Genomic DNA, 24,450 nt, shown 5'->3' with positions numbered 1-24,450 from the left:
TTATATAGGACACAAAAACACTTAAAACCAACATGCTCTCAAATATCAGTATACCTTGTATTCCTACGCACTATGAACTTGCGCGAGAGTTGGTGCACGGTGCAACGTAACAGCACCACAGCCAGCGCGAAATCACTGCGCGTAAAAAAAATATAACCAAATGATGAAATGTACTGCATGTTATGTACTATAATTAATGAATTCTCATGAAATCTACACCAACAAGTATTATTCCATTTTAATTATTTGTATTTCATAAATGTATAATTGTTCATATTTTTCTAGATTTTTCTCTACTTTTTTAAGAGGCTGACCTTCACAAGCTTTTATAAGAAATATAGATTCACAAGGCAGTTCTAACACCTTCTGTTTTATTTTTTTCCCTTTGTACAGAGATAAACTCTTTGGAGGGGGGGGGGGGAGAAACAGGCAGAACTATGCAATTACAGCAAACTTGTTTTGACACCAAATTTAATTAAAATTAATTACTGCACTATAACTAAAATTTGCAGTCAGTCTCTCTTCACATGACATGTATACACAGTCATTTTCAGAGGCATACTATACGATGTCTCTATGTTATAGTAATGTGACATCGCTTCCGTATATGACTTGCAATCAAGCTTAACTGTATATTGTTTTCTTATTTCAGTACATTTGGTCTCAAGTTTCCAATATTTTTACGACAAATAAACACTTCAATCATAGCACAACCAAGGTAACACCATTGAGGGAACATTGTGCTATTTTTAGATCTTGGAAAATCCCCAACATTCGATAATGGCGGAGGTGTCGAAGAAGGCACATTATATTAAAACAAGTAGTAATTGCCCCTCTATTTATGCATTTATTACCGATTTATACTCCCAGTTTCAATATACCTCAATCATAAGTTCAGTTCTTTAACCGTTAAACACTTTCCCCCTTGCTGAGATCGATGTCGATCGAAGTTAGCGACGCTCTCAGCGGGTGCAAACGTTTTTATGAAGATTGAACGAAATAACAACTTTACATTTACTTATCACTGTTAGGATCTGAAATAATTGGGAAAAGATTGTTTGCTTATAATACATGTAAGTATGCATAGCGGAAAGCATGGCGACACTGTGTGATGCATGGCGGGAGCCTATACCTCTATGCAAAAACGGCCTAGGGAAAACACTGCAGTTTATATTCATTCGCGTTAAATTTCGAGTTTATTTAAATAAAGTCAATATTGGTTACAATAAAATAAGTGATAATAACATATGGAAAGTATAATCTTGCTTAAAGATATTTATTATGAATAACAAACAGTTAACTTTGCAACATTCGAATAGAACTATTTTTTGTCGCGCATGTTCAGATAACTGAACTCTTTGCCGTAAAGATTATCCGGCAACTAGATGGCCGTAAGCCATAAAAAGTGACTGCTTTGACGATATTATTTGTTTACAAGCTGTTTTTATTTATAAAATTGATATAATATAGAAACTCGATATCTACAATGTATATTTAATGTAAATACTAAGATTGCGTGTGTTTATAATATCCCATGCATGCGCGGGAATTAACCATAATTCATATAAATATGATACAATGCTTAATTATGTTGAACCAGATGAATTATAAGCTGTTGAAACATATGTACATAATTATAAATATATAATGCTACACTCTATCCAATCAAAATCAAACAGTTCGCTATTGACGTTAAACAATATTCTAAAAAAATATTATTCATACATGTACATTCATAGGAGGAGAGACCCTATAAATCAATAAATCAAATGATTATAATAATGATAATAATGATAATAATAGTAATATTAATAATAATAGTGATAGTAATAATACATCAGTTGGGTGTACTAGTTATCCGACATCCCGTTTTTTACCTGCCTCACGCAGAAACATTGCGAGATGGCACAATTGTTTGCGATTATGAATGGCAAGGAGTTGAACTAACTTAAACATTGAAGGACGAGACCAGTAATATTTTTTTAAATACAATACCCGTAGACTTTTATAAAATGGACAGATAAGTATGAAATGGAATTCATCCTCGACTTCACCTAAATTACAATATTTACAGATACGCATCGATCTGACAGTTCCATTATAACGGCCCTGCTCTACCAAAAGCATATGCGATGACAGTCTATATTTTGTTAAAAGGACAACAAGGTTTTCCGGAATATTTTTACTCAAATAAAATTGTAACGAAAAAGTGTCAGGCAGATACTTGTACAATAAACATTTAGAGGATGACTCGAAAAATGCGTCTCTTTCCTGAATAAAAAAATCAGACAACCTCTGCTTTACAATTTTTAAGAAAACATTAATGTTAGCCACATTTTGTGAAAGCCAGACTTCATGCATACCCAGAGATACTAATAATTCTCTGACATTAAAACACCATGTATTTGGTATCAACTGTGAGACCATTTCCTCATATACATTGCGTAATATACAATTTTCTGTTTTAATCAATTTCAACCAATACTTAATGATACGCAATTTACGTATAATACTCATAGGTAGACGACCTAACTCTGAATAAACCATAAAGTTTGACGTACATTTTTTAACTTTCAAAATTCTTTTACAAAAATTTGTGTGAACTCGTTCTATTTCATCACCAGAATGAAAACCCCATATCTCGGAGCCATAGTTAAGAACGCTAGATACATAGGTGTCAAAAATGCTTAATTTAGTCTCAATATTTAAATAAGTTTCATTACATAGTTTTAGAATACCAAACATACATTTCCTACCCTGCATTGCAATTGTTTTCTGTGTAACATTAAAATTCCCATTAAAATTCAAATTGATTCCTAAATAATTGAAACAATTAACAACCTCAACATGCTTTTGGTCATAGGTCCAAAAATCATTTTTACACATTCTACCCGCATGTCGAAAAACAACTATTTTTGTTTTATCTGTGTTCACACCAATATTCCAATCATTACTAAATTGATACAATTGATTCAACATACCCTGTAGACTCTCCCTTGAATTAGCTATTAACACAGTATCATCAGCATACATTAAAAGAAAAAGCGAAAGGTCTCTGAAGTCAACAGGTTCACAACAACTTCGAATAAGATCCATTTCAAAATCATTAATATATAATGAAAAAAGAAAAGGCGACAAAGCCTCTCCTTGCATAAGTCCAGTTGTTGACGAAAAATAATTTGACAGTTCAGACTTATATCTGACACATGATTTTAACTCACAATAAATATGCTTAATAATACTTAACAACTTTCCCGTCACTCCATTTGTAGCAAGTTTGTATAATAACTTGTTTCTATTCACACTATCAAACGCTTTTCTGTAATCAACAAAACAACAATATAATTAGGGTCTTCCGTTTCCAACGGAAGACCCTCTTGTTATTCTACGGTTTCTTTTTCTTTATTAGGGTCTTCCGTTTCCGACGGAAGACCCTCTTGTTATTCTATTGTTTCTTTTCCTTATTATTATTTTATTTTTTATTTTTTTTCTGACTTTTTTCGAACGCTATTTCTCGTGAACTACTTGACCGATTTGCATGAAATTTACAGGACATGTGGAGCATCAAAGGTTCTTATTATTATAAAATTTCTGGCTAATGACGTCACTTCCGGTTCGAGATTTTGAGGATTAAGTGAATTTTTAAGGACCATTGTGTCCACGTAACTTCTAAAAAACTAATTGCGATAGAAACGTGAAAATTTCAGGGATAGTAGATGAATGTCTGTAGATGATCCTATTTATTTGATATTTTGAAAAATGCGCAAGGCGGCGAAGCTCGCCCGAGGTCAAAAATTGGCACCAATTTTTTTAACGAAATTTTCGCACATTTTCGGCCCTAGCTTTTAATGTGTAAATATTTTGTTAAGACATGTAATGCAAAAGTTGTTTAGATTAACTAGGACTTTTGTTTGATTTCAAGAAAAAGGGGCTGGCCCCTCAAATTAGGGGCCAAAAGGGCTCAAAAGTATTTTTGCAATAACTCTTTACTGAAAAATAATTTGTAATCGATCATAGAACCAAAAGTGTTCATTGTACATCTGTTTATCTACAAAGTACCAAACCTAAGTCATATGTTACGTAATTATGGGTTTCAAGGGGCCAGAAGTCTAAAATTTTGATCTTTAATATCTAGAAAAGGAGAAATATTTTGAAAAGCATTGTAGAACTAAAAATGCTTAGAATAATGTTTTTAACAATATGCTACCTAAATAATTTTTGTTGGTGGCCCCAGTAAGGATTTTAAGGGTCGGCCCCTAAAACACATTTGTTCAGATATCTTTAGAACGGTCAACAATTTCCGAACACTTGTTGAACAAAATGTGTTTATATTTACAAGACCTTTTATTTGATATCAAGAAATAAGGGTTGGCCCCTCAAATTAGGGGCCAAGAGGGCTCTAAAGTCTTTTTAAAATAACTCTTTACTGAAAAATAATTTATTATCAATTATAGAAGCAAACATGTTTATTGTACAGCTGTTTATCTATACAGTACCATACCTAAGTCATATGTTACGTAATTAGGGGTTTCAAGGGGCCAGAAGTAAAAAACTTTGATCATTAATATCTAGAAAATGAGAAATATTTTGAAAAGTATTGTAGAACAAAAGTTGCTCAAAATAATGTTATTAATGATATGAAATCTAAAAAAAATTTGTTGGTGGCCCCAGTAAAGAGTTAAAGGGTGGGCCCCTAAAACAGAGTTGTTCGGATATCTCTAAAACGGTTAGCAATTCGTGAATACTTGTTGAAAAAAAATTTGTTTGTTTTTCGAGACCATTCATTTGATATCAAGAAAAAGGGGCCAGCCCCTCAAATAAAGAGCCAAAAGGGCTACAAAGTCTTTTCATAATAACTTATTTTTAAGCGACAATTAGTTATTAATAATAAAGCAGAAAATACGAGCTTATTATTCATAATTCAAAACTGAAATCCGTTCTTAAATCGGACGATGCAATACAGAAATATAGGAGTTTAACAATTGATTTTTTTCCGGAAATTTGATTCCACATTCTTGGTTAAGAAAATAGTTTTATGTTCAGAGTTAAATCAACTCGTACCTAAAATTATTCGATAATTGTTAAATCGTACTTTTACAGATTCGGATTTGTATTTGCTAAGTCGTTCTTGAAATCGATAAGGTTTGTTAATTCGTACTTGGCATCATTCGGATTTTGTTAACTCGTACCAAGAATAATTCGATTTTTTGGTCTTAGTTTCTTATGTTTTCTTGTTTAAGAACCCTGCTTCTTACAGGAACTTCTAGCTTTACTTTCGACATTACCGGAAGACCCACTCGTTGCTTTGCAACGAGCTTTGCTCTAGTTATTCTTTTTTTTCTTTTTCTGACTTTTTTGGAGCGCTATTTCTCAAAAACTATCCAACTGATTCGCACAAAATTTTCAGGACAAATAAAGCATGAACGGCGCTACATATTATAAAATTTTTAAATGATGACGTCACTTCCGGTTTCAGATATTGACGATTTTGTAAATTTTTAAGGGTCATTTTGTCCACGCATCTCCTCCGAAACTAATCAAGATAGAAGCTTGAAATTTTCAGGGATTGTAGATGAATGTATGTAGATGTACCCCCATGCTTCCAATGATGAAAATTTGTAAAGGCCTCAAAGCTCGCCTGAACCTGAAAATTGGCACCAAATTTTTTCATGAAATTTTTGCACATTTTCTGTGATATCTTTTGATGTATAAATATTTTGTTAAAACATGTAATACAAAAGTTGTTTCAAATTACACGGGCTTTCGTTTGATATCAAGAAAAAGGGGCTGGCCCCTCAAATTAGGGGCCAAGAGGGCTGTAAAGTCTTCTTACAATAACTCTTTACCGAATTATAATTTGTTATTAATTATAGAAGCAAAAATGTTCATTATTGGGCTGTTTATCTATACAGTACTATACTTAAGTCATATGTTACGTAATTAGGGGTTTCAAGGGGCCAGAAATTCAAAATTTATTTCATTAATATATGAAAAAGGAGAAATATTTTGAAAAGCATTGTAGAACAAAAGTTGCTTAAAATAATGTTCTGTACAATATGCCACCTTTATTTTTTTGTTCATGACCCCATTTAGGAGATAAAGGGCCGGCCCCTTAAACATATTTGTAAAGATATCCTAAGAACGGTTAACATTTCGTTAACACTTGTTGAACAAAATATGTTTATATTTGCAAGACCTTTCATTTGATATCAAGAAAAAGGGGCTGGCCCCTCAAATTAGAGGTCAAGAGGGGTCTCAAATCTTCTTACAAGAACTCTTTACTGAACAATAATTTGTTATTAAGTATAGAAGCAAAAATGTTCATTGTACAGCTGTTTATCTATACAGTATCATACCTAAGTCATATATTACGTAACTAGGGTTTTCAAGGGGCCAGAATTCAAAACTTTGATCATTAATATATGAAAAAAGGAGAAATATTTTTAAAAGCGATGTAGAACAAAAGTTGTTCAAAATAATGTTCCGAACAATATAATAACATAAATATCATAAATTTTGTTGTTAGTGGCCCCGGTAAAGAGTTAAAGGGTCGGCCCCTAAAATACAGTTGTTTAGATATCTCGATAACGGTTAACCATTCGTGAACATTTGTAGAACAAAATGTTTATATTAGCGAGACCTTTTATTTGATATCAAGAAAAAGGGGCTGACCCCTCAAATTTGGGGCCAGAAGGGCTACTTGAGTTTTCCGGAAATTTTGATTCCACGTTCTTGGTTAAGAAAATAGTGTTATGTTAAAAGTTAAATTAACTCGTACCTAAAATAATTCGGAAATTGTTAATTCGTACTTAAAGACATTCGGGACTTGTTTTATTAAGTCGTTCTAGAAATTGTGAAGATTTTTATTAATTCGTTTTTGAAATCAATAAGACATTGTTAAGTCGTACTAAGAATTATTCGATTTTTTAAAAATATTTTTTTTATTTTCTTTGTAGTTGGTTTTAAAACTCTGCTTCTTACAGGAACTTCTATCTTTACTCTCGACACCACCGGAAGACCCACTCGTTGCTTTGCAACGAGCTTTGCTCTAGTTTCTTTTTCTTTTTCAAATATAAAGATACTAAACTAGTAAGTGCAAAAATGGCATCTGTGGTACTATGACCTGGCTTAAACCCAAACTGCGCATCGCTTATGATACCATTGTCGTCAGACCAACGAAGTAATCTATAGTTCAACACTGTGGTAAATATTTTTGCCAGATTACTAACAAGAGTTATTCCCCTGTAATTGTTAACATCATTGGTGTTACCTTTTTTAAGAAGTGGAATTATTACACCTATAGACCAGCTCCTTGGGAAAGTACCTGCATCCAAAATTTTATTAAAAAGTCTAACTAAAACTGGTAAAAAAAACTCTTTAAATTTAACAAAATATTCATTTAACAGGTGATCTGTTCCGGCAGCTTTACCACATTTTAATTTTTTTAATACTGAAAGTAATTCCTCCTCATCTATGGCTTTATCTAATTCACTAAAACAGTATCAATACTCCTCTGCTCAAAAAATGGACTTTCAATGTCTACAATATTTTCATCTACATTACAAACACTCTTAAAATATTGATAAAAAGCATCTAAATCTAAAGAGCTTTTAATTGTTTTTCTTTTCTTGAAAATCTTGTAAAACTGTTTTGGATTGTGCTTTCTTAAATAGTTGAGTTTATTACCTTCGTGTCTGACAAACCTATTTCTAGTTCTAAGTACATGCTTTTTGTAGAAACGTTTGTTTTCACATAAAGTGATACGATTTTGAACAGACCTTTCCCAATTAAAAATACGTAAGGAGCTTTTATAAACTTTACGGAGTTCTTTACACTTGTCATCGAACCATGGCTTATTACTACTGGAAGAGTTAATGTCAATAGACGAACCACCTAAAAAGTTGGGTACACTACAAAAAGGCATAAAAACACTGTTTAATATACTAGTGAAATTATTTACAACCTGATCTATACTAAGGATCCCACAGTCCATTTTTTCAAAAAGACTGTAAAAATCAGACACTTTACTGTGTAAGATAGATTTTATGGACTCAAAAGCTTCCTCATTCCATCTGTACACACTGCCTGCCGTTACATTACTACAGAAAATGTTATGATTGTCATAGCGTTGGTAGTTTTTAACATTATGAATACACACTTCAACTGGAGCGTGGTCTGACCATTCATTAAAATCTTTAACAGTAAAACTCTCGATGGCATCAAAATCATCCTTACCAACTAAAACATAATCTATGACACTCGAACCTAAATGATTAAAAAATGTATATTTGCCCCGCATGTCCCAGGAAACCCTGCCATTACATATTCTAAGACCAGAGGCTCGACATAATTCGAGTAATTTACGACCAAAATTATTGACATGTTTGTCTTCCGATCTACGTGAACAAGTATAATCCTTATCATATGACAAGAATGCAGGCATGTTATTTAACAAATTGTTAGCCAAAATATCATATTCAACATAATCTTTTGATTCACCCACACGACTATTAAAATCTCCAGCTAATATGATAACACCCATATCACTGTACTTCGCAATATCGCATAATAGAGTGTCAAAAAGGTCAATATCATAAGTAGTATAGAATACACTGTTTTCATGTGCAATGTAAACAAAACAAATATAAACGTCATTTTTATATATACCTGACAAGTTTACCCATACCATACTGTCACCAACATATTTACAAACTGAAAAGTGAGCTAGTAGTTCGTCTCTTACCAGAATTACCATTCCACCCCCTTTGCCTCTGGTACGTGGGTACATAAAGGACGCATAACCTTGGGTAAGATGAGACAGGTCTAAAGTAGACTCACTGTTTACCCAACACTCTGATAAAAATACAATGTCATACGAGGAAAGAAGTTTACAAAACTCATGTTCACCTAACTTCTTTTCCAGACCTCTGTTCACGTTCCATGACACGATTCGGAGCGGTGGTCTATCCTCAGCGTCCCCCTAGCTCTGGGTGGGTGTCGGCGCGTCAGTACTACCTTGCGCGATTAACTGGTCCTCGCCTTCCATGGGTTGAGGTGTACCCTTGTCCATATTGCCGATCGGTGGCGCAGGCACAACGTGACTTCCAAAATACGTTGGATCCTCTGTAGGCTCTGTCTCGGGGTCGTAACGCTGACCGTTGACGTAAAGCGTATCTCGAACCATCTTCACATTGTCGCCACGGCTCCTATGATACCGCATCGCGGGGTATAGCTCCCTCCGACGCCTCTCAATAGAGGTGGGATACTGTTCTCGGATTCCGTAGCCCGTATTGCGCAACCTGTGCGACCTACTCCTGACAGCGATTAAGTCTTTTTGGTAGAGAAATCGGGCAACAATCGGTCTATCTTGACCGCGGACGTATCTGCCAAACCGGTGGACGTTTCCGAATTGAATATGCTCGTCGATGCCTAGCTCATAATACAGAAAGGCGCGAAGCTTATCTTCCGTATCCTCATCCTTGGTCTCCCCTCCGATGCCAGTAAAAATGAGGTTCATCTTCATTGAACGACACTGTAAATCGGTAATCGATGCTTCGAGAGCTCTATAATCCCGTCTCATACTGTCTAGACTTTTACATAGCGACTCTATTGTTTTCTCGTGTCTCTTCAGGTCTCTCTCGTGATCGGTGTTCACCCCCTGGTCTTCTAGCTTTTCAACTCTCGCTGAGATTGCACTCACCGCCGCCGAGTTTTCCGTTAGCTTTCTTTCAACATCACTGATCCTGTTATTGAACTTTGCAACAGTCTCACTCACTTTTTCCAGTTTTTCTTCAATATGATCGATTTGATCTAATTTAACTAACTTTTGCATAATCTTATCGAGTTTATCATTCTGTTCATTTAACTGAGAAATAATATCCCCACTAGGTTTTGTAGCCGCTTGAGTCTTTGGTGTCGAGGTGGTGGGTCCCAGGTGATCCGTTTTATTGGCTACGTTTGGTTTAGTAAGTATCGGTGTCCCGTAAAGAACGTTGCTGGCCACACTGATGATGCTGCTTAACATAGACGAGTCATGGCTTTCCTGATCGGGCACCTGTGAACATTGCTCACTGCCGCCATTCTCACTACTGTCGGAAGTTTTACTTTTTCTTTTCCTTTTTTTGTGTTTATGTTGCCCCATTACACTTAAATATCAATGTTAGCACCAGCCAAATCAATAATACTCACTTAAGAGGAATGTAGATATGGAAAATAAAACTCCACAGCCGACAGGAAAGGTAAACTAGCTCCGACCCGGGAGCTACTCAAAACACGTCCGACCACCTCGACGACCTCTTGAGATATTTTGTCCATTTTTAGTATGTACTGTCTCCGAATTTTTTCTAAATTTCTTTTCTTAAAGGGTACAAATCCATTACCCAGTCTAGAAATTTCACACCTCTTAACTGGTAAACGGATTTCTGAATAATTAGCTACTCTATTATCAGATAAAACAGAAAAATAAATTAGACTGTGGAAAATCAGGAGCACATATGCTAAATACATAGTATAGTGTGTCTTTCAGTGTTTTAAGAATCATGCATGAGACTATCACAACGTAACCACTAACGTTTAAAATAAATGCATGAATTGTTACTTATTTACTTACTTTTAAAATTACAAAATTTACAATTCAGCAATTTAATTTTTTTTTTAAATGTACATGTAATTAAGAAATTATTTTGGAAGTAATTACGTTGATAATTTATTTAGTCTCAATTTCCTATCTATTAAAAATGATAAAGTGCAATTTTCTTTCGAGCAATGGTTATACATGGTTACCATTAATAAGTTGTTATACTGACGCCGAATCATTATGAAATCTGAATAAACTTGGAAAAATAACAAAAGATGCAAATAAGTGTAAAACTAAATTCCATTATCTTTTTTTTTAATGAATACGAGACAGACTTCATCATGCCCAATCTCGGATTTTCCCCCTGACTCTGTTTATTTATCATTAAATTTTATTTAATAAATTTTTGTTTTTGTTGTGGTTTGTGTTTGTTTTTATATGGATTCAATTTTGATTGTTATTGGTTCGAAATTAATATTAATGAATAATCGACCGACATAATGGTAATTTTATGTCTCATACGAGGAATAGACCCCCGCGTTACCTTTCACAAAATATGTATTATCAATAGCATTAGTGCATCTGAGCTGAAAGCTCAAGTAAGCTTTTCTGATCAAAATGTGTGCGTTGTCTGTCGTCTTCGTTGTCGTTTTTGTAAACTTTTCACATTTCCATCTTCTTCTCCAGAAACACTGGGCAGATTTCAATCAACCTTGGCACAAAGAATCACTTGGTGAAGGGGAATCAAGTTGGGCCATATCCTCCTTAAAGAGGAGATAATTTAGAATTATTGTAAATGTGTTTGTATTTTCAAAAAATCTCCTCCTAAAAAATATTAGCCAGAAAACTTGTATGGAAGCATCCCCAGGTATTGTAGATTCAAGTTTGTTCAAATCATGGTCCCTAGGGGTAGGGAGGGTCTAAAATGGGGGATGCATTTTTACACAAGAATGTACAGAGAAAACCTTTAAAAACCTTCTGCTCAAAAACTATTTGGCCAGAAAAGCTTAAACTTGTGTGGAGTGATCCCCAGGTAGTGTAGATTCAAGGTTTTTTTTTTCAAATCATGATCCTCGAGGGTAGGGTGGGGCCACAATGGGGGTGTGAATTTTAACATAAGAATACACAGAGAAAATCTTAAAAAATCTTCTTCTAAAAAAATATTAAGCGAGGAAAGCTCAAATTTAAGTTGCAACATCCTCAGATAATATAAATTCAGGTTTGTTTAAATCATGGTGCCCAAGGGAAGGTTGAGCCACAATTGGGGGATGAATTTTGACATAGGAATATAAAGAGAAAATCTGTAGAAATCTTCTTATCAAAAACGATTAGGCCAGAAAAGCTCAAATTAGAGTGGAAGCATTCTCAGATAATGTAGATGCAAGTTTGTTTAAATAATAGTCCCTAGGGGTAGAGTGGGCCCAAAATGGGGGATGAATTTTTTCTTCTAAAAAACAAATAGGTCAGAAAAGCTCAAACTTTTGTGAAGGCTCCCTAAAATAGTGTAGATTCAAGTTTGGTTAAATCATAGTCCCCGGGGGTAGGGCGGGGCTACAATGTGAATTTTAACATAAGAATATATACAGAAAATCTTTAAATATGTCATGGGAAAGTTTTAAGTCCAAAAAGCAATAACAGATTAAAGTTTGATCAAACCAAGGTTCTCTGGAGAAAAGTGGGGCCACAAAGTGAGAGGGGGTATATACATGTAGGAATAGAGACAAGCATTCAATTTAAAGGAATGATCGGCAACAATGATCTATAAATAGCTAGAAGCAATCAACATGATCAGTTTAATGTAAAATAATTAAAAAATACTGTATTTTTACGAAATATTGAATATTTTGAATCTGTACACCATAATTTCATCATTATAAACCGTCAACAAATTTAATTTTGAAATAAATTTGGGGAAAGCCGTTCGTAAACTCCTTGTCTAGTTTTATATTTTTAATGTAACGTTATCAAATGTTAATGTATCTTCTTCTTCAGAATACTAGGTAGGGCTCTTCAAAGAGCATTAACACGTATACAATGAAAGAGTTGTAATTAAAATAATTTAATGCGACTGAAAAACATTGAAGGCCATCATAACTTGCTATTGAGGTCGCATTTTAACGTAACCTTGTTTATAAATCAAGCCGTTTTCCTAGCTACTATTATGCAACATCAATAGATCGAGGTCAGTTCATGGAGCATCTTCTTATGATCGAGGTCAGTTCATCGAGGTCAACTGCATTATTAAATGAATCTTTCGATCGAAATTCTTACGAGTGAGACAAAATGTGCATTCTTGAATTAACAGGTCGAACTGTATTTAATGTATGTTTGCATCTCTTAAGGTAAATGAATTGATATAAAACTGAGTAAAATTTTATATAAATACTAAACCAAAGATTCAGGTTTTATAAGAACTTCTTAATATTATGCAAGCGGAATGTGTGCGCACGTGGAAGCATTTGCCGGATGCCTCATATGGACACAACAGTGATCGGTCGAAGCCGATCATAAAAAAACTTCTCACGTGTACACCAACAAGAGGGGCTTGGTATTTACATATGTACCATAAATATATGTGGATATATAAGTATCGGCAGCAAGATCTACTGTACTTAGTGGTCAAGATATTTTGATTTTGATACTGTAATTCTAATTTGATGAGAGTAAAGGTGAGCGATGTGGCCCTTAAGCCTATTGTTAATAACGTCATTGGTACCGTACAAAATACTTTTCGGTATTAAAAAAACCAATCAATACCTGTCAATGATAATCTGTGAGTTATTTATCCCCTTAAAATAAAGGTTAATTACAGGCATTTGTAATTTGAGTTGACTCAATTGCATATTGATAGTACGGCATAAAAAAGCATAAAGGATCGAGATTCTATGTGAATTTAAAGGGGGTTACTGCATTTAAAAACCAAGAGCGTTTTACATATGTGCCGAATTACTGAATCATGACGAACTGTTTGGTAAACGATCCGTTTGTGTACAGTAACCAGGGAGCGGACACACTGGGCCAGATATTGCCAGGGTAAGTATTAAATTTTTTATCTATAACTTGTGAAACTCTAGATACTGATAAGGTATACATGGCAGCTATTTGTATTTATTTCATATCTATACAACATACACAATATCACAGATATCCCGATACCTGCATGTACATTTTAAACAAGTATTTAGTGTTTACCTGTGTACGGATCTGCACGTGGGGTATCCGTACGACAGCCTGTTGTCAACATAAAAACATGAGGTTTTTTTTCTACTCTGAATAAAAGTTTTAAAAAAAAAACCCACAAAAAAAAAACAACAAAAAAAAACAAACAAAGAAAACAGCTTATTTGTATTATGCAAGTAATGTTAGTTTAGTAGAATGAAATTTTAAGCTAATATTCGTGTTCCCGGAAACAGTTTTGATCAGGATAAGGCAAGGGGTTAATTTGGATTTCATGCCATGCAGAATCTAGAAGGGTTCAGGGGTGGGATCCAGAAACCCCCTTTCCTACCTTTACTTGCTTCAGATATTTTAGAACAACTTTGAAATTATAAGAAAAAAAAATAAACAATTACAAACCTCTCCAATTGTACCTCCCCCCCCCCAAAAAAAAAAAAAATCTGCATTCGCACCTGGATTTTTTGTACAAATAACAACTTAAGGAGGCTCGACTCACTAATATATTTTATGATGCATCGATAAAGTTTATTGAAAAAAAAACACACCATAATTTCACAAATAAGAAAACCTGTTAGCAGCATTTAATCATGGATATGATCCTTTTGTATTTTATCAAAGAAAGTGAAAAAAAAATTGTATAGGCTGTTAATAAGATATTTTGGAGCTTTAGAATAATTCTAAATGAATGTGCAATTTTTTTTCGAGTGAAACATGTCAAAGACACTTAAATATTAGTTTTAATTTATATAAATAAGGAACAAGTATTTCTTAAATAAAATCTTTAAATATATAAGCAAAACGTAATTTTACAAAAATAGAAAATATCATGCGATAAATGTTAGATGTATTTTTTTTATTGCGAAGGTATTAGAACATAAAACAGTTAATAAATACAATCTACTTGTCTTACACGTAATAGGCATTCATTCTACAGTATGAACAAATTAATACTGTCCATGTCAAATATTCAGGTTTCACAGCAGGTACCAGTTAATGACGATACTCTGTTAGACAAATTAAATTAAAATAGACATGTAGCATGTTTGTGAAGGATAATATTAGGTTAACTTACTACTTTCATCACTCAATAAAAATGTTATTTTTTATTCACAAACAGCCTTTATTTTTCATAGGCAGTGCAGATGGGAAAGAGAGATCTTATTTATCTTTTGCGGACATACCTGCAGACGCCACTCAAATCCCAGCCCACCTTATCTTACCACCAAGTAAACGCCCTCTACCGGGAGCCGGGCATCCTAACCGGATATCGCCCATCTGGGCATGGACTTCTGTACTATCTCGCCAGTGTCTTTCAGATTCACAATGAGACCGTCAATATCTGGACCCACCTTCTAGCCTTTCTCTTGGTCCTTTACCGGTGGCTTAGTCTGTCGGCCGAACCTTCCTTTGATCCTGCATTCCACTCCGTCCTGACGGCTTTCAGCCTCTGTTGTCTAGCCTATACATTCTGTAGCACCATGGCGCACACTTTCCACTCCAAGTCGGCCGAGACTCACTACCTTTGTTTCCAGGTGGACTACGCAGGCATCGGCTTTTACACGCTGGGCTGTAGCATCTACGTCTTTCATGCTAGCTGCCATCACCCTTATACTGACGTTCTGGGTGCTTATTACCTCCCTTCCGTGGTGCTAATGAGCGCCGCCGGATGCCTTTGTTGTTGTATTGCCAAACTTAGGTACTCACGACCTTACCCTTTCCGCAGGAAGTTATGGCAGCTGTTTTCGTTTGGAACTCAGACCATTCTTGTTTTTTCTCTTGTGCTTCCTAGATATGTTAACTGTTTTCGCCATCCCACCTGTCAGCTGACGTCGCTGAATCACCATAGTTACGTGGTAGGCTTCATAACAGCGTCGGTTTTCTTTTTCTCCAGTCATTTACCAGACAAACTCGTTCCCGGAAAGGTTGATATAATCGGACAAGGCCACCAAATTTTTCACGTGCTATGCACAATAGGGACGTTGTTGCAGTTTGACGTCATAATACGGGATGTTCGTCACTATACCACGCCTAATATGGCGCCTGATCCGGTCGCCATTAGTGTGGCAATGCTTTCTTATTTTGTTCTAATTGTATGTATATTATTTATTCTCCGTCCATTTGTTGTCAAAAGGGTTAAAACGGATTTAGCAGTGCAAACACATAATGATTCTAAAGGCAATTAAATAAAATATTCTACTTTCTTGCGTTTCTTTTTTTTTTTTTATATTGAGAGTACTCTCTAGCGATCTGTAAATCGCATCGTCTTGGGATTTTCCACAAATTATACCAATATCCATGTAGATATTATACTTTGTCCCAGGTTACTCAGTTTCCGTCACTTTTCAATTAACGAGTTTTCACTGTAATACACAATCGAAGTACAACTGAGATCAATACAAGAACGAAACTCTTAGATTTTTTCATTGACACTTCAACTATTTTTACTCAGAGAAATTAACATGAACAAAAACAAATATATTACGGGGATTAAGATGGGACTTGTCTACATATTTCCTCCTTTCGGAAGTACTCGGGATATATATCAATTTTTTTTTTTTACATTTTCATCTGGGCTACTTCCACGTTGTTTGTAATGCAAAATCACCGTAGACGTTCTAATTTTGGTTGTCTATTGAAACCTAAACGGTAGAGGGGCCATTTAAAAAAAAGGCAGAAAAACTGGATTTTCAAATTCTAGTTGACGAACCCAGTTTGTGCACAAAGGCCCTACAGGTATTTGCGATTTTTAAAATATTAAGCAACAAGAGGCCCAAGAGCCACATGGCTCACCTGCGCAACAATAGCCACAACTCTGATCAAATCAGCATTACAGTATCAAAATCAATATATCTTCAAGTTGACAATTAGGTACAGTAGATCTTGCACAAAAAGTAAAATAATAAACCGACTTTTATCCACAATTTTATGGTAAATATCGTGCCCTTTTTTTAGTATTTGCAAGAAGATTTTTCTCTATTTGTATATAACCACCCCCCCCCCCTCCCTTTGTAGCCTTGGTTTGACAAGCTTTAATCTGCAAAACTTGACGTACTTTCACACAAGTTTCAGCTATTTAGGCTGAAAGCTTTTCAAGAAGATTTTAAGATTTTCCTTATTGTATCTTTAGTTTCTATATTTTTGATAAGATTTTAAAAGTTTCTCTCTATATATACTTGATATGTAAAACCTGATCTCCTCATTGTTGCCCCACCCTACCCCAAAGGACAATAATTTGAATAAACCTGAATCTACATTAATGGTTTTACACTGGATTAATAGTTTTAGAGAAGAATATTTTTAAAGATTTTCTCTTGATATTCCTATGTAAGAATTTATCCCCCCCCCCCATTGTGGGCCCACTCTTCCCCAGGGGGCCATGATTTAAACAAACCTGAATTTATAATATCCGCGGATGCTTCAACACAAGTTCCAGCTTTTCAGGCCTAATAGTGTTTGAAAAGAAGATTTTTAAAGATTGTTTTTATATATTCCTATGTAAAAATCCATCCTCCAATTGTGGCCCCACCCTATCCCCGAGGACCATGATTTGAACAAACTTAAATCCAAAACTACCTGAGGATGCTACCACACAAGTTCCAGCTTTTTTTTACCATATTGTTTTTCGGAAGGAGATTTTTTAAAAATACTAAAAAATTTTCAAATATTCTAAATTATCTCCCCTTTAAAGAGTATGTGGCCCTTCATTTGAACAAACTTGAATCCCCTTTATGACAACAACAATGACAAAATGACAGACAATGGACAAATTTTGATCAGTAAAGCTACCTTTAGCCTTCGGTTCAGATGAGCTAAAAAGTGGTGGAAGCAGAAACAGTGGACATAGCATGCACCAGATTTTATTGCTATTAAATTTCATGACACCAGTCCTTCACAATGCTGAAATTTTTCTCTGCTGCTTGTACATGTAACTAGTAAACTGGAGCCCAAGGGCATTCGATCCAATATTTCTGTATATTACTAAATTTTAACCTGTGCATGCAGAGGTTGATCGAGTTAGAGAAACAGAATTTGAAATAGGAGATAACAGAATAATAACAGAATAATTACTACAATAGTGCCCTTTTTACCATCTTTTCTCTTCAAAAGAGTGTTCTGTTAGACTTTATTTAGAAAAAAGAACATGTTAAAGAGTGCTTCTCACAGCGGTGCGGATCAGAGACCCTTGGTTAGCGAAGATGATGTAAATAATGCTATATACAAAACTCTCTCTCTCTCTCTCTGTATCTGTCTCTCTCTCTCTCTCTCATTGTGACACTGAGGTTCCACTGACATTAATATTGATGTCTGGTAGGATCATACAGGAAGTTATGATGTCTACCCTGTCCTCCAAGTGAAACAAGTCATTGGTCAGGTTCCTCATATTGTGGGAGAGATCCTACAAATAGATATATTAGAATGGTTATAACATGTAAAAATATATAGAACATATCAACAATACCACATACAAGCACACAGACCATCATTATGGTAGTAGGGCTTACCCTGCCTAACTCCAATGCTTGACTTAAACAATGACTGAAGCATGCACTTTAAACCTAATAACAAGAGGCCAAGGGGCCACATCACTCACCTGAGCAACAATTGCTTCAACTCTGATCAAATTAGCATTACAGTATCGTAATCAAAGTATCTTAACAACTAAGTACAGTAGATCTTGCTAAAAAATTGAAAATCTTCCAAATTTTATCCACATAGTTCTTTTTTTTTTTGGGGGGGGGGGGGGGGGGGTAAATACCAAGCCCTTTTGTTGTTAAACCTGTAAGAAGATTTTTCTCTATTCCTATATCCCCCCCCCCCCCCCCATTTTGTGGCCCCACTTTTCTCAAGGGAATTATGGTTTCATCAAACTTTAATCTGCACAACATGTGCTTTCGCACAAGTAACTGCGTTTTGGACTGAAAACTTTTCCAGAATAATTTTAAAAGAAGATTTTTAAAAGATTTTCTCTATATATTCCTATATAAAAATTTATCCCCCAATTGTGGCCCCGTCCTACCCCCGGGGACCATGATTTGTATAAACTTGAATCTACATAATCTGAGGATGCTTCCACTCAAATTTGGGCTTTTCTGGCCTAATAGTTTTTGAGAAGATGATTTTATAAGATTTCTCTATATATTTCTATGTAAAAATCCATTCCCCCATTGTGGCCCCGCCAAACCCTCAGGGAGTATGATTTGTACAGTCCTGAATCTACACTACCTGAGGATACTTACATTTTAATTTGAGCTTTTCTGGCCTGATAGTTTTTGAGAAGAGGATTTTTTAAGATTTTCTCTATATATTCCTATATAAAACTTAATCCCCCAATTGTAGCCCCACCCTACCCCTGGGGAACATGATTTGAACAAACTTGAATCTAACACTTCCTGAGGATGCCTCCACACAAGCTTAAGCTTTTCTGGCCTAATAGTTTTTGAGAAGAAGATTTCTGAAAAATATCAACAAATTTTCAATAATTCTTAATTTTCTCCCCCTTAAAGAGCGCGTGGCCCTTCATTCGATCAAACCTGAATCTCTTTCACCCAGTAATGCTATGTACTAAGTTTGGTTGAAATCTGCCCAGTGGTTCTGGAGAAGAAGATGAAAATGTGAAAAGTTTACAACAACAAGGCCGACAACGCCAACGACGACAGACAACAGACAAATCTTGATCAGAAAAGCTTACTTGAGCTTTCAGCTCAGGTGAGCTAATAATATGTACAGAGATTCTAAATGGGGGAGAAAATGGGGGAGCTTTTACAACAGTGTGTTGGCCATTTCAAAATTAAATAATTTTCTGGATAAATCTACTTGTACCGACAATTTTTTTAGAAATTGAAATCATAACACAATTTACAGAGTTTTGGTCTTAAAACAATAACCACACACATGTACTTTATATATACTGGTATTAATTATTCTATAATTTCTAGAAACAGTGTTATTCTTCAAATACAAAACATCTCCAGCAACAATAAATAGATAATATTTGATGAATTATCCCCCTTTGTCCATCTGAACACAAACACCTCTATCACAATTACGATGAAAACCAGGTAAGATCATTGATTCCTGATTGATTTCACATGATAACTGCAATAAGCTGATTTATGGGCTACATGTACCTACCCCAATAAGTCTCTTTGATTTGTAAGCTATGTATATATACATACCCAAATAAGTCCATTTGATATGTAGGCTACATATACTTACTCCAAAAAGTGCCTTTCATTTGTTGGCTACATGAACATATACCTACTCCAAAAAGTGCCTTAGATATCTTGGCTACATGTACATTGTACTTACCCCAATAAGTGCCTTTGATTTGTTGGCTACATGTACCTACTCCACTAAGTGCCTTAGATATGTTTTCTACATGTACTTACCCCAATCAAAGCCTTTGACTTATGGAGTTGGAGACTTGTGTTGTGTAAATCTTTGGCAGACACCAGGTACATCTGATGGACAGAATCCACCAGGTGTCTCCTCAAACTGGCATTCTTCTCTCCTGTCATAACAAAATGGAAACATTCTTTTCAATATTATAAGTTTATTGTTTACATAGCTAGCACATCAGACTTTGCGCTGTGACCTTAAAATTCCAACATATACCAATATATATTTAGTATCTTCAATTCAAACTGATTAAAATTTCTGTAACGTTTTAAATTTTAAACTAATATTTACGTAATTTGATGATGTGATGATGCTGTTAAGTAAAAGATGTATGGCAAAAATATTTTGGTTGGTTCTCGTACTTACGTAACTTCTTGTGGAGCAGACTGGAAAAAAAATCAAAACGAGTAATGAGTAAACTGTTAACATACAAACATTATCTACAAATACATGAAGCCATATTGCATACAATATCATTTTTTCATTTCTAATTTTTTTGTATTGAAATTTTTTCTTAAACAGTATTCTATTCAAGCAAATAAAACATGGGAGGACAAATAGTGTTAGCAGATACATGTAAGTTAATATAACATAAAATAGATTACATTATTACATCCACCTTTATATCCCCCCAAAAGTCAACAAAGAAGATTTTATTGTTTAGATAATCACCTTTCTATCATACTTAGGTTTGCTGGAGTAGAGCTTGGTCATTAAATGGGATCCAGTACTAATGTCATATTTCTCTCTCTCTCTCTCTCTCTCTCTCTCTCTCTCTCTCTCTCTCTCTCTCTCTCTCTGTTTTATATTCTTGCATACACCTGTATATCTACATCACCTGGTACATGTACATATTGATTACTTACCTGTCATACTTTGGTTTACTAGAGTAGAGTCTGGTCACTGAGTGAGATCCAGTCTCCTCTTGTCCGGTCTCACTCTCTCTGTGTTCTACTTTAAACATAAAAACATACATAAGGAAAATATGTTTTGGCACTAACCCCGCTTGATCTATTCATGTATTGAAGTTTCTAAATCAAGCAGAACTAAGATAAGAGATTATGCAAACAATTACAATCCTTCAGAATTAATGAATAAAAGGGGTACAAGATTTGTGAGAACATCAAAAATCTTGAATCACCACGTGTCAACATGACTTTTATTTAGCAACTGTTTTCTGCACAGTTCGGCAGAATTTTAATTTTCTTTTCTTTCTTCTCCTTTCTACATGGAAAGATAGCAAGTAATGTATGAATACATATATTACCTACAAGACCCCTCATATTTCACTGCATACTAACAAACTCAGAATGACCAAGTTTGCATACAATGTAAACAATGTATTCATGTGAATGGTACATGTACATGCATAAATCAGAGCTAAAAAACAATTTTATTCAGTTTGGAAATTACTGAAATTAAAAATATTATAGCATTGAAGCATGATTTTTTGAAGTATACAATCTCATAACTGCAGCGGTGTGTGAATACAAATTTGTATGCACACATCGCTGCAGTAATGAGAGTGTATACTTCAAAAAATCATGATTTAATGCTTATATTTACATTTTTTAACTTCTTGCCTTGTCTGCAAATGTGATCCATACCTTAAAATTCCTATCTTATCCTAAGGGTAAGTTGATATTAATGGAAGAGCCACAGTAACAGCCACAAGCGAGAACTTTGATTTTCGCTTGTGACGTTGCAGTTTACAGCGTTCAACATTTGTGACGTCATAAAAAAACTCGTCAATTTGACTTTTGACGATGAACAGTGAATTCAACGTAATTTTCAATCACACAGCCAACTCAAGATGATTAAAACCAAGGTTTTTAATGCTATTTTTTAAAAATTTCTGACTACGAGCTTACGACAAGTCGAACAAGACGATAAGTCGGGTACTCTGCTTCAGAGGAAAAAAATACACGTCAGACTAATCGTCGGAAAAATACGGTACTTGTTGCATTTAGAGGCTTTGAAGATCACAGAACTTAATGGAAAAACACATGACACAGCAGAATGTAAATATTTTTTTTTTAGATTCCTTATTTAACACGATTACTTAATTCTGAAATTCAACCTTTCTGTATCAAATCAAGAAAATATTAAATCAAGAACCTCAAATGTTATCATAGTTTCATTTCATTAGTTCACTCTGCATGAAAAAAAAACAAGATTTTAAAATTTGCAAGATATGGTTCTCGCGATTTTATCTGGATATTAATTTGACGCATTTAATTACATTGTAGGTATCTCAAGTATTCAAAAAATTTTGCCTTCATTTTCCTCTTTACAAACTCTAGATATTGCATGAATTAGCTGATTGACAATAGTACCTCTAAGGGCGGGGATGGGCGGGTCTGTCTCCCCCTCGTCATCTGACTCCAGGGCCTCTCCCGATATAGACACAGCATTCACTAGGTTCTGGTCTGACTGTCTTATATCAGGCACCTAATGATTACAGAGAATTTATTTCACATCTTAATGTTAACTATATATCTTAGGAATGATCAAAGCTGGGACATTGGTTCAAATGAAATAGTCAGATTCTTACAGCTTTAAGATTTTTGTTTTATTGTATTCTTATAAAAATTATTGATCAAATCTTTGATATGAAAAGTAATCTAGGTTAAGAGAAGCAAAGACAGTTTGAGGAATTTAATTTTACCTTTGATCTTTTGAGGAAGGACTTGAGGTCTATCATTGATTTTAAAACACCTTTAAATTAATCAAATATATCTATTCAAATTCAAGAATGTACTTTCTTTATCACTGAAAAAGGTTCTCTATCAATCACTAACCCCCCCCCCCCCCCCCCCTTCCCTTCTAAATAGTCTATGAGGAAGACCTCACCTCCAATTTAACCCCCTTTGACCTTGCAGATATATAACATCCATCCAACTCCCACACAAGAACTCAATACTTTTTCATGGGAAATTACACACAAAGGAAAATGCTATAATGGCTTTCAAAAGTATGCTTCATAATGATCATGAATTATTAATAGCAGCAGGGACGTATATGCATGTACACGATCCTTGATAGTAGTTAAATTATAGGTGTTTTTTTTTTACATATATATGCAGATTTCGTGGGTATTTTTATACAGCGATATTATTGCAGTCTGTTATTAAGAAAAATCTTATATTTGAATTTAAAGGGAAAATATCAAGCCGAATAAACAACACTGGACGATTAATTTTTTCAACGAATCTTGCTGAGATTATTTTCAACACGTTATGGATAGGTAAATATTGTAGGTCACCTCGTCGACTTCCTCCTCTTCATCTGATTCTGACGCCTCTCCATCCACCACTGTTCTGATCGCTGGCTCCATCAAAGATCTACAAAGTTAGTCATGAAACTGTGGGCAAGCTTACGTACGCCCACCTCCATTAAATTGAAATCGAAAGTAGAAATAAAGCAACTGAAACCAATCCGGAAAGACAAACGATTATCCGGATTTCTGCAATAGTCCTCGACACCCAGTGATCACTTGAGGAGGGGGAGGGGGAACGCATAAGTCTTGTTCTAATATCAAAACAATCGGATGCAATTGTAGTGTAGAATTTGATTTTAAAGCAATATTTAAAACAGCTAGATATTTTCTTAACCTGATCGGGGGGGGGGGGGGGGGTGGAGGAGGAGTCGGAGTCCGGAATCCCACGGAAATTTCGGACTTGTTAAAACACATGCACCATAAGTTACCAAATACATGTATAGGCCTTAATGGACCCTCTGTAGGGAACGGAATTCGCTCTTGAAACTTAATTCTCTGGGGGGGGGGGGGGGGGGGGAATGTGAATCCGCGCACGATATTAAATCAAATATTCTATGTATAATATTATTTCTCATGAACTCATTACTATCGGACTTGCCCATCGTATTTCAAGAACTGGAAAAAGTAAAAATATCAATCATAAATTATACTCCAGCGTATTTCCAATCAAGAAACTCTCTAAACTTTCTAAAAATGTGATGTGTTTTCAACAGAAAAATTTGAAACTTCTTTCACTGTTGTAACAGTTACAGAAAGTTTTGACATTATAGTTTTTGTCTATTTTGTGGGTTTATTTTTTATATGTATAACCTATATGGAAAAGGGGGAGGGGTCTGAAAAGAAATCGAAAGAAAATATTGCTTGTTTTGAACGTTTTTTGAACAATGCTACTAAACAAAAAATATTGTAAAAAAGATATTCAATGAGATATTAATAAATTATAATTCTTATTACGTTTTGTGCAAGTTGAGACAATTTCAGCTTAGCAAATGTACTGTTTGTGATATGACAAACAGAC

General features: G+C 34.8%; 2 protein-coding genes across 2 annotated transcripts; one reads left to right on the top strand and one right to left on the bottom strand.

Annotated features, from left to right (window-relative positions):
* Nucleotides 1–13,505: 13,505 nt before the first annotated feature.
* LOC105328373 (membrane progestin receptor beta) lies at nucleotides 13,506–15,954 on the top strand. The gene is made up of 2 exons (XM_011429222.4): nucleotides 13,506–13,609; nucleotides 14,887–15,954. Exon 2 carries the CDS (start codon nucleotides 14,896–14,898, stop codon nucleotides 15,934–15,936), a length of 1,041 nt encoding a protein of 346 aa, XP_011427524.3. The 5' UTR covers nucleotides 13,506–13,609; nucleotides 14,887–14,895; the 3' UTR covers nucleotides 15,937–15,954.
* Nucleotides 15,955–17,997: 2,043 nt separating this feature from the next.
* Nucleotides 17,998–23,575, bottom strand: LOC117691559 (biogenesis of lysosome-related organelles complex 1 subunit 3). The gene is made up of 6 exons (XM_066070492.1): nucleotides 23,418–23,575; nucleotides 22,489–22,603; nucleotides 21,019–21,106; nucleotides 20,519–20,538; nucleotides 20,143–20,264; nucleotides 17,998–18,149 (listed from the first exon to the last, which is right to left on the bottom strand). Exons 1-6 carry the CDS (start codon nucleotides 23,487–23,489, stop codon nucleotides 18,018–18,020), a joined length of 549 nt encoding a protein of 182 aa, XP_065926564.1. The 5' UTR covers nucleotides 23,490–23,575; the 3' UTR covers nucleotides 17,998–18,017.
* Between the last annotated feature and the right edge of the window lie 875 nt (nucleotides 23,576–24,450).

The sequence above is a fragment of the Magallana gigas genome, chromosome 9 (genome assembly GCF_963853765.1).
Source record: "Magallana gigas chromosome 9, xbMagGiga1.1, whole genome shotgun sequence".
Classification (NCBI taxonomy): domain Eukaryota; kingdom Metazoa; phylum Mollusca; class Bivalvia; order Ostreida; family Ostreidae; genus Magallana; species Magallana gigas.
This window is presented reverse-complemented; position numbering and strand designations above follow the sequence as displayed.